At 47.3% G+C, this 17,835-nt stretch overlaps 1 protein-coding gene across 1 annotated transcript; it reads left to right on the top strand.

The window, feature by feature from the left end:
• The first annotated feature begins 12,105 nt into the window (after positions 1–12,105).
• Positions 12,106–17,377, top strand: LOC137336150 (interleukin-1 beta-like). Its single transcript, XM_068001631.1, has 6 exons — positions 12,106–12,283; positions 13,956–14,022; positions 14,567–14,843; positions 15,251–15,415; positions 15,970–16,103; positions 16,750–17,377. Exons 1-6 carry the CDS (start codon positions 12,228–12,230, stop codon positions 16,948–16,950), a joined length of 900 nt encoding a protein of 299 aa, XP_067857732.1. The 5' UTR covers positions 12,106–12,227; the 3' UTR covers positions 16,951–17,377.
• Positions 17,378–17,835: the final 458 nt, after the last annotated feature.

Here is a 17,835-nt window from a genome sequence, read left to right as displayed (position 1 = left end):
CGTTATACATTTCCCCCCGTTATACATCTCCCCCCGTTATACATTTCCCCCCGTTATACATCTCTCCCCGTTATACATCTCCCCGTTATACATTTCCCCCCGTTATACATCTCTCCCCGTTATACATCTCCCCCAGTTGTGCATCTCCCCCCGTTATACATCTCCCCCCGTTATACATCTCCCCCCGTTATACATCTCCCCCCATTTTTATTTCCATTTATTTCAACTGTCGCCACTCCTTTGGGCCAATGGGGTTTCCTCAGAGTTGCTTCCGTTCTACTGCTGTGACTTAACCGGAAGCCCCAATACCGGGACAGTGCGGGAGCAGGCTCTGAGGAAATTCTCCACCATTGATTCACTCAGCCAGCTCTGCTCAAGCTTTTTGAGCAGTGCTCCTATTTGGAGGGTGCCTGTCTGTTCTGAAGAGGGCAACCCTCCTTTGTAGCACCTCTTGAAGTCCTCCGGGCCTGCTCCTGTCCCCACACCCCCAACTTGCTGCCACCAGCAACAAGACTTTAAAATTAGAAAGACACAGCTCTGCTTTAACTGTGAATAGCGCCCATTGAGAGTTGCTGACTTTCTGGATATCACATCCTGCGCATTAGCCAATCTGCACAAGGAGCCTATGCTATGAACTGAGCTAGCAAAGTCGCATGAGGCCCGCTGTCAACATTACTTGTGCACTCTGCGTACAATGCATTCTGCTGCCTCTGGCATTGTGACAGGACCACATAATCGATCTGCTGTCTCTTAATGCCTCTCGCACACCAAAACAACAATCAAATAAGTCACTAAAGAGAGAATTTTTGGGCAGAGTGCCAGAGGCAGTTGGCCGGACGACACAAGCTGTAAGTGACGTATTTCCAGAGGATGTGGAGAGGACAGGATATTGGAGCAACACTACAGAAAGTGGAAAACCCGCCCATTGTGCAAGACTGTTGTTATTGCTGTACTCAGCATACAGACAATTCAGAGCGACTCTCACTATCCTTATTAAATTATAAAATAGTTACTGTTTGCCAGATTTCTTCCCCCTTCTCCATAAAACATTGATTCCTTTTTGGGGCACAGTTCCACAGACTTGAGGTGCCCTCTAGTGCCTCACCCATGCGGCCATTCTTTAGGTACGTGCCGAGACAGTGAATGCCTTTAGGCTATTTGGGTGTAGAAGGCATCAAGGCCAAACCCAATTTTGCTCCAACCCAACATGCATAATTTCCAGCAGAGATCACCAGATAGCAACTAGGAGCAGAAACCCTGTCTGATCATTACTACACGGCGGAACCAGCAATGTGGGGAACTGAGAATCAAGAGTGGGGGAATTTATACTATGAGGAATGCAAATCGGGGAATGGGGGGAATTAGCATGGATCAGGTGAATTAGCAGCAAACTAGGAAAGGGGGTTCAGCAATCTGGGAAAAGGGAAGGTGGGAATTAGCATACTGCAGGGAATTGGTGATGGAGAGAGCAGCACAATGGAGTGATTATGAAATTGGGGGAATCAGCCCACGACAGTGAGCTAAAAACTGGGAATGAGGGAAATCGGTACACTGCAGGTAATGGAGAACTGGAATGGGGGAATTAGCACATGACAGGGATCGGGGAAATGGGAATGGGAGAATTAGCACATGACAGAGATGGGGGAATTAGCATTACTACACAGAATGGAGAACTCGAATGGGGGAAACTAGCACATGGCAGGGACGTGGAAATATTATGATGCAGCACACAAAGGTGCAAGAATCATTGAAACAAAGGCACATCTCTGAAACTGTGGTGAGCACATTAACTTCCTGTGAATTAATTCCTGGAATTGAAACTCAATTAGCTTTCTGGTTATCAGCATTTTGGTTACTTGAATAATGTCGCTGTTCAAACACCAACTGGTTTGAAGTTGGGGCTGAGATGTCGTGGAATACTGCCTTTGGAGAATGGGAAGCACAGTTGTCACAAATACTTCCCTGCTTTAGTGTGAGCTCTGCTTCACCATCAATGACGCTGTGTCTCTAATCGGGAGAAGTGCGCTTTGCGTGCATTACACCTTCCTCGAATGGCATCATTGGACTGAGGTTATCTTGATTGGCCTGAGTGACGAGCTGAAGAAACGTGTCTGTGGTGGTTATCACCGAGTGTGACCATCAGTCTTCAGCTGCTTCCCAGTTTTAAGATCATGCATCTTTTGTTTTGGCCCAAGGCCTCGTACAGATACAGTTGACAGGTGTATGAAACAAAATACACAATGTGAAATCTGGCATAGAGTTTGCAAAAGATGGGATAGGTCTACTTATATAACTGTGAAAATAATAATATCTAATAGTTCCTTGTTTCAAGTGTACAGTTCCTGGAACTAAAGATCCAAGAACACTATTTGCCTGAAGTTTGTCTACATGAGAGAGAAGGCTGTGAAGAGCTAGACTCTTCATGGATGCTCATTATCTGGTCATTATCACATTGCTGTTTGTGGGACCTTGCTGAGTGCAAATTGGCTGCCACGATGCCTACATTACAACAGTGACGACACTTCAAAAATACTTCATCAACTGTGAAGCGTTTAGGACATAAATGGCGCAATATAAATGCAGGTCTTTCTTTTCAAACCATACCTGGAAATCAAACAATGGGCTGGAAATGCTCCATGGTATGGCCCCCATCTTTGTTCCCTCAAGTCCAAGGGGCTCAGGCTTGTGGGTATCTGGCATACAACGTTTAGCCATTCAGGTGGACCACATCCAAGCGCTATGGGGGCGTATTCTCCTCTGCCAAAACTGCACACTACTCCAGGCGCATCCTGGAGAGCATGATCTCGTGGAATGGCAGAACAGGCTTGAGGTGCTGAATGGCCCACTCCTGTTCCTAAGTTTCCTGTCTCCTTAGAGGGTCAGCTTTGGCTCAGTGGGTAGCACTCTCACCTTCTGAGTCAGAAGATTGTGGGTTCAAGTCCTCGCTCCAGAGACTTGAGCACATAATCTCAGCTGACTCTCCGGTGCAGTAATGAGGGGGTCCCGTCTTTTGGATGAGATGTTTAACTGAAGCCCTGCCTGCCCTCTCAGGTGGACGTTAAAGATCCCACGGCACCATTTGAAGAAGAGCAGGGGAGTTCTCTCAGTGTCATGTATTTCATTGTTGTTTGTGGGATCTTGCTGTGCACAAATTGGCTGCCACATTTCCTAAATTACAACAGTGACAACACTTCAAAAGTACTTCATTGCTAAAGGTGCTGTATAAATGCTGTTGTTGAATGTTCTTTTCAAACATCACAGAGCAACCTAGCAGAGAGAGACCGGACTCGAGCAATTCCGCACCAGCAATAACGTTGACGTTCTTTTTAAATCAATCAGATATTGATATTTTCTTCCGTAAGATAATGGGATACTTTGAACAGAAAGTAAACTTTCCTTCCCCCTTCATTGATTGCAGTGAATACAGAGTCAACGAAACGTTCAAAAAGTAAAATCAGTTTCAGAATTAACAGGGAGTGGAGGAAGACGTGTCTGACACCAAGGCAAGAGACTATGATGGCAATTTAACATTCTTGGGAATTACGTAACTCCGTGACTATGACGGTGGATTACTGACCTAGTGAGTTACATAACTTCATGACTGATAGCTGATTATTGACATCTGTATTTCATAAATGGAATTTATTGTCAGGTTCGGACAGGCCCTGAGCTGTTGAAACTGAATACAGAAACTGAATGATATCCTGGAATGTTTTAAGAACCTATGTATTATCACAGGCTACATTTCAAAACATGGGCCTAGTAATGCAGCCGCCCAGCGCCTGTTTTTTCCGACACAAACTAGCCTCCTAAGCTTACAATATGGCAGGCAGAAAGCGCACGCTTGTTATGAGCCGGATGTCCGCTGCTTGCCATATTGGTATCGGCAACACCATTGGAGTCAGGAACACACATCGGAATTATTTAAAGAGCTGAATATGTTATGTAATTTAGGATCCTGAGCTTCTTGCAGGACCCGTTTGCGCTACCCCAGCGCATGACTTGCCACGTGTCCCGACAGGAAGATCCCCTCACCGACGCTATATAAAGGGGTCATGCAGTGCTTACAGGTTAGTTGCTGGTTTGTCATTTCAGGCTGCTGGTTAACTTCTGGGCTGATTCCATATTCAAACATTTACTTTCCAAGAGGGGTCACTGGACAGTGATCAGGAGCGGGAATCTTGGCTGATGTTACTCACCCTTAATCCAGTATGCGACCTCAGTGTCCCACTCACTGCTGAGCTGAGCTCGAAGCCCATCAATAAGAACGCCTACTTCCAACTCTAGAATATTGTCCATTTCTACCTCTATCTCACCCCCATGGCTGCTGAAACTCTCATCCACATCTTTGTCATCTCAAGACTCAACATTTCCAATGCCTTGTTCATTGGCCCCCTTAGCCCCACCTCACACAAACTCCCACTCATCCTGAACTCTGCTACTGGAATCCTATCCCCCACAGAATTCCGCTTGCCTGTTACTCCAATCTTTAGCAGACACATTTTGAGTGCCATTCTGACAGGGCTGGTCCTTGCATGAACCTGGAGCTTTCACCTAAGGTGGCTTCCCAGTTTTGTTTGGGTCAAGAATTGTCCCATCACTTTATTAACCACTCAAGTCAGGACAGGAGCAGTTGCTCTCAGTTATTATCTCCTTTGCAAGGAACGATTTAAGCACCCTTATGGCACGAGAATCCAAAGCAAACCGGGTAGCCAATAGATGGCCCAGCACACTGCTGCCATCTTGCAGAGAAGGGTCCTTCCACTGTTCCACAGCCACTTCTGAGCATCTTTCAATGAGACTCTATTCGAAAGCAAAGCTGCCACAAGAAAAAATTCTCACATATTTACTAAACATGATTTTACTTTAAATTTAACTGCAGCGTGCCTTTGGCAGACTGGTTCTGATGGCTGGTCTTAGGTTCATGTACGATTTTGGTATGCTGCAATGGTGTGGGATGAAACAGAAAGACTATCTTTCTCTTGAAGGTCTGCGTCATTCTTCAAATGATGGGCATTCTCCACCATACCACAATCCAGCCCATCCTTCCCCACAGGCCATGCAAGGAGATAGTTTGGGGGAGGGGGGTCAGTGGTAAATGATCAATGATTTTCAGTTTAACTCCAGGTGCAAAACAAATTGATGCTGATTGAGTGTATCAGACTATCAGCAATGTCATGATTGCAATTTGGGCCTTTCCTTACCACCTTTCTTGACTAGACTATAGCTTCCATAGGCAGGACAAGTCTCTTTTTAATCCAGAGCTGCATCTCCATTCTCTGTAGTATGAAAGTTAGTTTAGCTCAGGTGTATAGAATAATCCCTGCCGAACATATAAAAGACAGGCTACACTACTAATCAGGTACTGCCCTCAACAATATTGAGAAGCCACAGTAAAGGGCTAGGTTCATAGTGCAGGACAAATCCTGAGAACAAAGAAATAAAAGGGGCACAACCAAAGTTGAAAAGAGTGGGAAACAGGACAAGGTAACTCAATAAATAATGATCAGGGATGCCAAGTTTGGTTTTGAAAGCCTGGAGATTGCAGAAGGGAGGGAAGACTGAGGGAGATAAGGAGTTCTACAGTTTTGAGGTCCTGGGAGAGGAGATAGTGCAGTGAGTCTTTGGGGGATGAGTCTTTGCACTTTGTATAATAAAATCATAAACACATCCTTTATAAATCTGTTTACAAATTCACTACACAGAGCAAATCTTCCTCCTTGATTTCAAAGCGGGGAGGAGAAACAGCTTTTATGGTTTGGCAGCTCAGGAAGGACGAGAGGGGAGAGTTCAGAGGAGCACGGACCACAGTAGCATCGATAAAATAGAGAAACAAAAAATCTGAGAGGGTTACAAGCAAATGGAGACGAGGTATGGAGATATGAGGGTATAATGTGAAGGTACCATCACGACAACTGCAGCTTGGTTTGGGCGTGAGTTGTATTTTCTACTGGAACAATGACCAACACTTTCCACCATGCAAAACCACTTCCCCACTCAACATTTCGCTCTGATTTCAGTTCTTTAACCGTGTGGCCCTCAGATAAGCAGTCAACCTTCCAGCCTCAGCCTCTTCCTTCCAGACTACACTCGATTAAACCATAGTAAAGATTTGGCCAGTCTCCCTGGGATTATTGAGCTATTATTAGCCCAGCCTTTTCAATGCCCAGTAGTTGCTGGGAGAAGAATGTCCGAATTTATTTATATTTGTTGGAAACGCCCGAATTCCCACTCCCTCCTGCCTGCCAGCCCTGACCTCATTTCTGACGGCTTAGGATGAGAGACAGATTTGAAAAAATGTAAATGTGGCCTCCCTCCTCACCATCAGGATATTTTCCAGTTATGGTTTTTGGAGTTAGCTAGTTAGCCTCCCTTTTTGGGGTAATTAACACCAAATGCTTCCCAGTGAAATCTCGGGGCTGGTTTTAACGCTCAAAGTTTTAGGGGGTAATTTTCTGACTTTGTGGGCTCGAATTTTACCAGGCCTGCGGGTTTCCGGCGGGTTGGGTTTCGGGAGCGTGGTCAACACGCTCGGTGAAATTAGTGGGTTGCCCGCGCGATCGTAGCAGGCAACACACTAATAGGAATCAATTACCTGCTCCTCCGGGGTCCGCGCTGCTGGTCTGCGCGTCGGGCGGGCTGCGCATGCGCAGTACGATCTGTCAGCTGGAGGCGCTCTATTTAAAGGGGCAGTCCTCCACTGACAGATGCTGCAACCAATGGAACAAATTACAGCATGGAGCAGCCCAGGGGGAAGGCTGCTCCCAGTTTAATGATGCCTCACCCCAGGTATCATCAGATGGGGTGAGGAGGAGGGCAAAGACAGAGATCTTCCACCCGGCGGGCGGGAGGAAGCGGCCAGCCTCTGCCACCAAGAAGGCCTGGCTCGAGGTGGCAGAGGGGGTCACCTGCGCAACCAACATATCGCCCACCTGCATACAGTGCAGGAGGCGCTGCAATGACCTCAGTAGGTCAGCCACAGTGAGAACACGAAGTCTTTCCCCTACACTCCATCTGCCACAACACTGCCCCAACCCCACATCTCCTTCGGCACCGCCAACACTACTCTGTCACATCACCCCTCATACCCACTCAAACCCCATCCTCATCTTACCTCCACCTACTCACCTCGCCAGTACTCATCCTGCCACTAACACGCGACCCAATCCTCATACAATCTCATGGCTCTATCCCATACTCACCCTCTCGTGCATCTCCCTCATGGCCAGCCTCACTCAACCTGCCACCACCTGTGCTACAGCCACAGGGCATGCATCACATATGTGCAGTAGGCAGCGTAAGGCAAATGTTTCGTGAGCATGAATGGGGTGCACAAGGGTGTCGGAGGGTTTGCCATGGGTGTTACCTATATTGAATTTCAGAGCAACAAACAGCACACATTATATTGGCACCACCACTGCCATGTCTCCGCGAATCCTGTCTGTTGTGTCCAATAATGCCCGCTCCTGGGTATCTCTATGAGGACCCACCACTGATGCCACCCATCGTGTTACTGCAGAGTAGGTGCAGGTGTATTTGCAGGGCTCTTCCGCGCAGACGACTGAGAGACATCCGAGGTGTAGCCGGCTGCACCCTGGAAGGATGCGGAGGAGAAGTTGTGGAGGGCAGTGGTGACTTTGACAGCGACAGGTAAGCACTTGGTGCTGGGGCCAGCCAGGAGCCGCTCGGCATGAAAGAGCCTGCAGATCTCCACGACTACATGTCGAGCGAATCTGCGCCTCCGTGTGCACTGCTGCTCGGAGAGGTCCAGGGAGCTGCGCCTCGGTCTGTGGACCATGTGGCGAGGGTAGTGCCCTCTGCGATGCGTCTCTCTCTGCGGTAGCCCTCCCTCCTGCTGTGCAGGTGGGCGTACAACAACACCGTGTTGGGGGGCTCCACGTCTCTGCGGCGGACGGCGTGGACTGCGAGGCTGCTGGGGCTGGTCATGCTGTTCGTCCTCCGAGGGTGTCCACGCACCACCCATCTGGCAGGTGTTGGTCTGAGGGGTTGTGCAGGGTAGGTGGGTGGTTCCTCGGACTGGGGCTGCGGTTTCGTGTCGGTCTGTCCTCTGGCTTGGCGAGGGGTGGTGGGGGGCAGGGGTTTCCCTACGTGACGTGGTGGCCTCCTGCGTGGGTGAGGGCTCTCCCCCGTGGAGTGCACCTTGGCACCTGCCACAGGCTGCTGGCTGCAACACGCATGATTGGAGAGAGACTGTTTCCCCCAGTGTGTGAAACACTCTGCGATGCAGGTAAAATCCCACGCTTCCTCTTTTGACAGCTGATTCAGCTCATTAACTGACCTCAACAAACAAGGTAAGTACTCTCAAGTGGAACCCCGCTGGCTTTAATTGCCTGCGGGATTCCCACCAGCGGGGGCCACGCACGCAGCCCCGCACGTCATCGGGGAACCCGGAAGTGGTCGGGATCGCGGCGCGATCCGGTCACGTGACCGCATATCGGGATTTTCGGGGCCTCCCCGCTGGAAACCCGCAGGAAACCCGACCCTAAAATCGAGCCCTGTGTTTCTCGCCTGAGTCTCACCAACTGGGGATCAAATATTGGACGTTTGTGAGCAAACGGTGTGCGATTTACCCACCATTTACATTAATGATTGGATAATCATGTGGGTCCAGATTATTGATATACCCATTTTACTTGTTTTCACAAATTTATTCGATAATAAATCTGTGAAATAAATTGCATACTTTTCATCATTTCACATTATGGTATAACTTCTCATCTTACACTATGTTGTACAGAGACTGGAGGGAAAGGATTTAAAACTTTCCATTGAGAAAGGAGCACGTTTTATTGCAATCTGAGTCACTGCTTTATAGGAGGCAATGGGAGGTGAAATGTAAAGAGAAACAGCGGCTGCAGTTGGGCCATTAACTCATTCACCACCATTGGAAACCAAAGCCCCGATTTTAACTCTGGGCGGGCGGAGGCTGAGGCCAAAGTCAACCCCCCGACCTTGGCAGCTTGAGACTCGGGAGATTTTAACCCATGGCCTTAGCTGCATGCCCCCGAAACCACCGGCAAGTGGCAGCTGGCCAGGGGTCGGTGGGGGAGGGTGGCGGGGGAACGGAACATCAGCCGGCAGGAGGTGGATTATCGCCCGCAGAAGCTCTCCTGCTTCTGGCTCCGACTCCTCTTTCACCTGGTGGGAAAGCCACAACAGCACCAATGTGGCAAGTAGTGTGAGCTGGGAAAGTTTATTGTGGGTGTGGTCACTGAGCTCATAGGGAAGTGACAAGCCACTACTTCCTGGAAACTTTCCTCCAGGGTGTGAGGTCTGAATAGTTCACTCTGTCATCTCACGAAAAGGAAGCTTAACTGAAGATACTGCACAAATGCACTGTCAGTTGAAACCAGGACTGGTGAGCTGATACTGAGCTGTATAATGTTGGATTGCCCAGAAACATTGAGTGGGTGGGAACACCATTGTTTGCATTTTTAAAAGTGGTGTCCCAGTTGTTCGAAAGACCTGATAAATTTCCAGCCTTTGCAAACCTGAATCTGCACCTCAGGGAATGTAGTCTGATACAACAACACATTTGGCTAAACAGATAAGCCATTCCTTTTGTTAACATGAACATTGTTCTAGTTTTGTTTCCTGTTGTGTCTCCACATTTAGTTTATATGGGGTAGGGATAGTAGCAACAAATCGAATCAAATAGTACAGAAGGAGGCCATTCAGCCCATCGTGCCAGTGCCGTCTATTTGAAAGAGCTATCCAATTAGTCCGATTCTCCCTGCTCTTTCCTCATAGCCCTACAAATTTTCCCGACACAGGTTGATAAGGCCATAAAAAAAGCAAACCAAGCACTTGGGTTCATTTCTAGAGGTATAGAATTGAAAAGCAGGGAAGTTATGTTAAACTTGTATCGAACCTTGGTTAGATCACACTTGGAGTACCGTGCACAGTTCTGGTCTCCACATTATAAAAAGGATACAGAGGCACTGGAGCAGGTGCAAAAAGATTTACTAGGATGATACCAGAACTGAGAGGTTACGCCTATCAGGAAACCATTTTCGTGTGCGGCTGCATCAAGCTTTGCGTGGACCCTTGGTACGCAAACACAAAGTATCACTACATGCTGAGGTTCTACCTATCACCAGTGTTGCGAAGGATGGGCCTGGCCACACTGCCACGGAACACTCCGTCCAGTTGGACTGTTCCTCCCCACCTGTCCTTTGTCGAAAAGTTTATGAAGAAAAACACCTTCGACCACAAGGCGATCAGTAAGTGGTCCGCACGTAACGTCCTCGAGACCCTGCGGGAAAAGGAAATGATGGATCGTGTCAGTTGGTTCCCCGAGCAGACTGTCAATGTCATTTGGCAGAACGCCTCATCGCCAGAGTTTTCAAAGCACCAAGACTTAGCTTGGCTGGTGGTGAGAAGGGCCCTTCCCGTCAGATCTTTCATGCACTCCCGGACTCTCAGCGCCACCGCACGCTGTCCCCGAGGAGGCTGCGGTGGAGACGAGACCGTCACACATCTCCTTCTGGAATGTACCTTTGCAAGGAAGGTCTGGAGAGAGATGCAGTGGTATCTGTCCAGGTTCGTCCCGAGCAGTCCCGTAACACAGGACTCTGTGCTCTATGGGCTGTTCCCGGGGACGCACACTGAGACGGACATCAACTGCTGCTGGAAGACCATCAACTCGGTGAAAGATGCCCTTTGGTCTGCCCAAAACTTGCTGGTCTTCCAGTGCAAGAAGCTGTCCTCGACCGAGTGTTGCAGACTGGCACATTCCAAGGTCCAGCACTATGTGCTCAAGTACACACTGAGGATGGGTGCGGCCGCCACAAAGGCTCTGTGGGGAAAGGAAACCATTTAGAGCCTTCCCGCCATTGTATACCGAGGGGCTGCAATCAGGGGAACCCCCCCCCCAGGGCAGAATGTAAAATTCAAATTGATGTAATGTACCTGTAATGAATCTGTAATGTATCTGTAATCAATAATCTGTATTGAGTGTAATGCAACGAGGCACCCGAGAGTGTCATGAACTGTAATTATGTACAATGTGTTCATTGAACTGCACTTGATGTAACCTGCAAATGGTATAATCTGTATTGTGTATGTTTGGAATGTGATATGACAACTGTATTGTATGTATTGCTGCAAATTTTATGAATAAAGTATATTTTATGAAAAAAAAGGCTGTACAGGCTAGAAAAATCTTTTCTTTTCACTGGAAAAGAGAAGACTGAGGGGTGACCTGATAGAGGACTTTAAGATTATGAAAGGATTTGATCAGGTGGAGGTGGAGAAGATGTTTCCACTTGTGGGGTAGGCCAGAACGAGAGGCCATAAATATAAGATAGTCATTGATAAATCCAATAGGGAATTCAGGAGAAACTTCTTTACCCAAAGAGTGGTTGAAATAGAACCTGCTACCACAAGGAGTAGTTGAGGCGAATAGTGTAGATGCATTTGAGGGGACGTTAGATAAACACGTGAGGGAGAAAGGAATAGAAGGATATGGTGACAGGGTTTGATGAAGAGGGGAGGGAGGAGGTTTGTGTGGAGCATGAACACCGGCAAGGACCAGTTGGGCCGAATGGCCTATTTCTGTCCTGTACATTCCATGTAGTTATGTGATTTGCAGCCTCTGGTCATCTGGTACTGAGACTGTCTGAAATGAGAAACACAAAAAGCTGCAGATGCTGGAAATCTGAACAGAAAAACTTTTAAAAATCAGCCCAGGCTGAAGCTCAGAGGGACAGAGCGGGCGAGAGACTGAGAATCCCAGATATAGTATGTGATGTGGCCAGTTGTCCAGCAATATTAGCTGACCGATAAGATTCTCAGCCTCCACATCATCCCACTGAGATGTTAAAATGCTGCCATCCACAAATAAAAAAGTCTGTGCGTCATTTTAAAAATCCTTTGCAGCGGCCTTTGATTTTTCAAACTTTGTGCGTGGATACCCGCAGAGAAAGGGTTAATTCAGGGAATACCCGCCAGCTGAGGAACTTCAAGAAAAAAAAATTCATCAAAAAATTTACTGTGCAATCATAAAATTTCCAACCACGGAGAAACGGCCTGCCCCTGAAGGGAGGAGCATGTGGAGGGCGCTCTGCATAAAGCAAGGGCTGAGGGATGCTTGTGAGTATATTGACTCAGTAATCCTTACAGAGACATCCTGATAGTCTTGGGCACACAGCCAGATATAACCCCAAGCAACCGATAACTTCAAACTTACCGTGGAGAAAGGAGACATGAGGACTGAAGCTGGACCCATGACCACGCCGATTGTTGAGAGTGAAACTTTGAGGTAAGAGCTGGGATTTGGTTTTTCACGTTTAAAACCCAAGCGGGATGATCGCAGTCTGACTGAACAAATCCAAATCAGAGCAATTTTTCTGTGATTTCCTTATCACAAAGGATTGACAATTGTAAACAATTTTACAACACCAAGTTATAGTCCAGCAATTTTATTTTAAATTCACAAGCTTTCGGAGTGTGACATCGTTCACCTGAGGAAGGAGGAAGCCTCCGAAAGCTTGTGAATTTCAAATAAAATTGCTGGACTATAACTTGGTGTTGTAAAATTGTTTACAATTGTCAACCCCAGTCCATCACCGGCATCTCCACATCACAAAGGATTGAAAAGAAGATTTTGGAGAAACGAATCAGTTTTAGTCTCCTCTCTGTTCATTTGAGGGGGAGAGGGGGCACTGCTTGTGTTAAAAGTTGAGGCACAGATGATATGACAGCCGCCGGATGAAGTGAAGGAGATGGGGCTCCCCATGGCACTGAACATCCAGTGACATTGGAAACATAGCGGCAACATTTCCGCTGTTGCTGTGGAACGAACAATCGCGGGTCGTGATGTGGAATCGCAAATGATTTCTAAAAAAAAAATGCTTGTCGTTCGACGAGAAATAGCAGCTAAAGGAAATCTTACTCATGCTGTTTGGGGAGGGCCGGTGAAAGCCCCATGAAGGGCAGTCAGTGTTAACAGCTGCCTGAGTGTCGGTCAGTAAACAGTCTCTCTCTGAACACTTGTGGAAAAGACACCAAGACCACGAGCAGGCACTCGGTGGTTCCAGAGTGTGAAGTGGCTTTTGCTGCTGCCAGGACTGTGAGTTACCTGCCTCTGCCAGCGTGTGTCATGTTCCCGTCAGGGTCTGAATCTTTTTTTTTGCGTTCCTGCTCCTCTTCCCCCTGCAGGACTGTGGCAGTCGCCAGCAGTTGCATGGATGTGTGGCGCAGTGCTCGTTCTCTGTCCGCCCGCCCTTTGCCTACCCACAGATGGGTAGTTGAGCAGTGTTGGGGATAGTTATAGAGTCATAGAGTTATACAGCACGGATAGAGGCCCTTCGGCCCATCGTGTCCGCGCCGGCCATCAAGCCCTGTCTACTCTAATCCCATATTCCAGCATTTGGTCCGTAGCCTTGTATGCTATGGCATTTCAAGTGCTCATCCAAATGCTTCTTGAATGTTGTGAGGGTTCCTGCCTCCACAACCCTTTCAGGCAGTGAGTTCCAGACTCCAACCACCCTCTGGGTGAAAAAGTTCTTTCTCAAATCCCCTCTAAACCTCCCGCCTTTTACCTTGAATCTATGTCCCCTTGTTATAGAACCCTCAACGAAGGGAAAAAGCTCCTTAGTATCCATCCTATCTGTGCCCCTCATAATTTTGTACATGTGGATCCCATGTGCTGTACCCGCACACTGCTCTTATGCTTCCACTTATGTTTCCACATTCGCCTGACGAAGGAGAAAGCCTCCGAAAGCTTGTGATTTTCAAATAAATTTGTTGGACTATAACCTGGTGTTGTAAGATTCTTTACACTTATGTTTAAAGCACCTGGGACCAACAAGAGTGTTTTTTTTTCAAACCCGTTTAACCAGCTTGTTGCTGCTTTCATGTGTTGTTAATGCCACTGAAGCCAGTTCAGTTTCCTTCATATAAACTAACTGTAACTATCGCTCAATCCACAGAACCTCCAGTCACCGACACAGAAGGGATTCTTGTCTCACTTCTCCTACCTCCTGCCCCCTGGTCAAGGTAAGGATATTTCACTGGGACCTAGGGTGGGTCTCATTATACCAAACTGAGATTGGGGGAAGAACATGCATTTTGTTAAAGTTCAAATCAGCTTGAGCGGGTAAATATTCAAAATGCTCTGAGAGAGCAGAAATCACAATGCCAAAGCAGCCTGACAGAAGCCCCTTCAGAAGGTACTTTCTCAGTGCAGAGTTTAAATTCCCAGGCTCCAATCAAGGCTCCAGCCCACCAATCCTGGGTGCGAGAGTTTCCTCTGTCTCGGCTGTCCTGTACCCAATCCCGCCAGCCCGTCTGGCATCAGTCTGGGGCATTTGTAGCAGTAGGGAGGTTTTTATTTGCACGAACTGCAGTATCTCCAGACAATCCTGTGAAAGCATCCTAACTGCAGCTCATATTTCATGAGCTGCATGAAATGAGACACCGCATTCCTTCATCTCAACTCCCAATTAAAAAGGCATTTCTGGGTGGCTCGGGTAAAGAAAGCACATCACCATTCACCCAGTCTGAAGGCAGTGAACTTGATTCTGTTTGCCCGTTTTTGCAGAGCCCGTTCAAAGAGGTTTTACCAAATCTAATGGAGGCGAGCACTGCCAGACGCCGATCAGACAGAGAGAGCAACCAACTGAAAAACACTGGGAGATCCTCATCCATAACCGCGGCCGGCAATGCCACCCTCTCGCTGGAAAAGGCCGTCATATTAGTCCTTGCCGTTAAAAAATTCAAAAAGAAGTTGGAGCAGTCGTCCGACGATGGCTGGGAGCACGATGGCACTTCCTTTGAGGACGCCGACCTGCTCGGGAGCTTTGATGCGCTGGTGGAAGGTAAGAAGCATTTCCTTTTCAGTGCTGTCATTCTGTTAGTGCTGATCGAGGACTCCGAGAGGGGGCCACTGCTTCCACTCACCAGTGTGGCATGTGGCATCACCACTGCTGGCTGTCTGCTGCCTTCAGTGGTTCTGTTGGTGCTGATCCCTCATTGTTGCTGGGTCAATATTGTGGGATTCCCTACTGAACATGTTGGGGGAGCACCATCAGCACCAGGAATCGAGAAGAAGGCTCACCAGCTTTGGGCGACGAGGGCTGGGCAATAAATGCAGCCTTGCCTGCGCTGCCCACGTCCCGGGGACAAATATTAAAGCAAAATTACGGTTCGAGCATTTTATTTTTTTTTCTGATTAATCTGCGTTGATTTGCTGTGGTAAATAACTCGCTTCGATTTCTGCTGACAGAAGCCATCACATGCATCAGCTATGACGACACCGAAGAGGCCTCCAGCTCTTACAGGTTCATGCGGAGTGAGTGTCAGAAATTGAGAGATGAGCAAGGCAGATCCCTGATGCTCTCGGAGAACCTCAAGCTCCTGGCTATGTTCTTGCAGAAGCCGAAGGATAAATGTGAGTAACCTCAACCTCTTGCTCTTTATTTCTGTAAAAAATAAGGGAAAGTTGGCCAAAATATTTAAACCTTCCTGTTAGGAGGAGAAATTCTCTCCAGTTCACTTTCAGTCTTTCTTAGCCCCTCCCCATTCTCTCCTCCCCCTCCTCTCTTGACAGGTGCTGTCTCTTGGCTGGGACATATTTCTGCAGGAGTCGCTCGCCCTCCAGTACCACCTGGTCACTCTTAATGTGAGGCAGGCTATTCGACCATGGGTGGGGGCATCATCATAGCCGAGTCTGACTGATAGATATCCACAGAATCACTGGATAGGGACCAGGAGCGGGAACATTGGCTAATTCTTCTCCTCCCTGGAGGAGTGCTGCGGAGGCCAATTGTGGTGCTCCAGTGGCTGCCTTGGTTAATTGAACCCTATGACCATTTGAACTGAATGACTCATTTACACCCCAGATGGTGCATCTGCCCCATAATAATTGGAGAGCTGTGCTTTTATTAATCTTAGTCTCAGTGTACTCGGACAACTGTGCTAAAATGTTCCCCCTTTGATTTACAGTGAGGCTGGACGTGAGGTACTACAAGGCAACTGTGAATGAAGATAATTATTTGCCTGTTGTTCTGGGAATCAACGGCCGGAATATGTTCCTCTCTTGCACAGGACCACATGACGGACCCAGGCTGCAGGTGGAGGTAAGGGCTCATACGTGTGCACACGGTTAACTGGCAGATACACAGCTCCATATCATTGCTATCTAGAGGATCTGCCCCTTCTGCAAGCCTGCCCTTGTTCATTCCCGACAAATTATATTTATCAGAGGCTCCAATCATGGTTTTGAAATGTTCCCTTCACTCCGGCTGTGATGGCCCATATCCACCATGGGCTCCCTGTGAACTCTGGTCCCTCAGCCTCAGGGAAACCCCTCTCCCATACCTTTCAGCCCGTCTCCCACCACAGCCGAATCCTATCCTACTTCACCGAATATCCAATCTCCAACAGTGATCAGGAGCTGGAACCCCTGCTGAGGTCAGTTGCAGCACCTCTGTCCCCTTCCTGGTCGAGGTCCGATAGCTGAGAATAGCCCAGATATCGAACCTGCAATCACCGTGTGCATTTCCAAATAGTCAGCTCAGGAGGAGCCCTAATATCAGGGTACTCGTCCCCTCAGCCACAGCAGCTGAATTCCTCCAAGAAGGAAAATGGATGGCAGAAGAATTGGTGATTTTACAAATATGCTTGGAGACCCAACATATCCTGAAATAAAATTACTTGCAGCTTTCTCATCTGAAATATAATTGTATTTAAATTTTTATCCATTTTTTTTTTCTATTTGCATAGAAATGGGATAAGACTCTGCAGAATATCAGCAGTGCCACCGACCTGCTTCGCTTCGTGTTCTTTAAGAAGGTTTGGAGCGCTGGCATGGGCTTTGAGTTTGAATCGGCCATGCACCGCGGTTGGTACATCTGCACCGCCCAAAAGAACAAACAGCCTGTCAAAATGGACACAAAGGGAATCACCATCTTCACAGATGAATAAGACCCACTCAAACTCTTTGCAGTGCATTTCAGAACCCAAATCAGGAGTTGTTGGTTTAGAGAGAGCGTGTGTATGTACTAAGTACAAAATTCGAAATCCATTCGGGACAGATCGATGTAATCAGTAGCTGATAGAATTGTCCCTTAGTTATGCAAATTTTGGTCATGCATGACTGAAATGATTTATGTTAAAATATGTTAATGAAGTACGGGTAGCAATATTTGCTACTGTTTTACTTCAAATTATTTGGATTTAAACTTTCGTGAAACTAAGGTGTTGTGTTTTGGAACTTTAGTTGTGGTGATTGTACAAATGATTCAATGTTAAGGTTTTATTATTATTATTATTATTTATTTATTATTATTTAAATTATTGGTTAATATATTACTATACTGGAGGAGAAAGCCTTTTCCTTGGTTGATTAAATTTTGAGTTCTGTTTCTAACACATTGGTTTCCTTTTTCATTTTCACACGTTTCCTTAAAAGTTTTGTTTGGGGGAATAAATGGTGAAGCATGCAACATTCCTGAAGTCTAAAAACTCTCCCATTCCCAAGTGATTCTTTGGAATTTTCACCTCCTCATGTGTGCCTCCTCTGTTGGACAGCCCAAGAATGTTTGTTTTTTTCCCTCTTCTTCAGAAGAAAGAACTTGCATTTATGTAGCACCTTTCACATCCTCAGGACATCTCAAAGTGCTTCACAGCCAATGATGTACTTTTGAAGTGTAGTCACTGTTGTAATGTCGGGAAACAAAGCAGCCAGTTCGCAAATACTAAGGTCCCACACACAGCATTGATAAATGACCAGATCATCTGTTTTTTAAGTGATGTTGGTTGAGGGATAAATATTGACCAGGACACCGGGGAGAACTCCCCCTGCTCTTC

Source organism: Heptranchias perlo, chromosome 20, assembly GCF_035084215.1.
Source record: "Heptranchias perlo isolate sHepPer1 chromosome 20, sHepPer1.hap1, whole genome shotgun sequence".
In the NCBI taxonomy this organism is placed as follows: domain Eukaryota; kingdom Metazoa; phylum Chordata; class Chondrichthyes; order Hexanchiformes; family Hexanchidae; genus Heptranchias; species Heptranchias perlo.
Note: the sequence above shows the minus strand (reverse complement) of the source record. Positions and strands in the feature narration are given on the sequence as shown.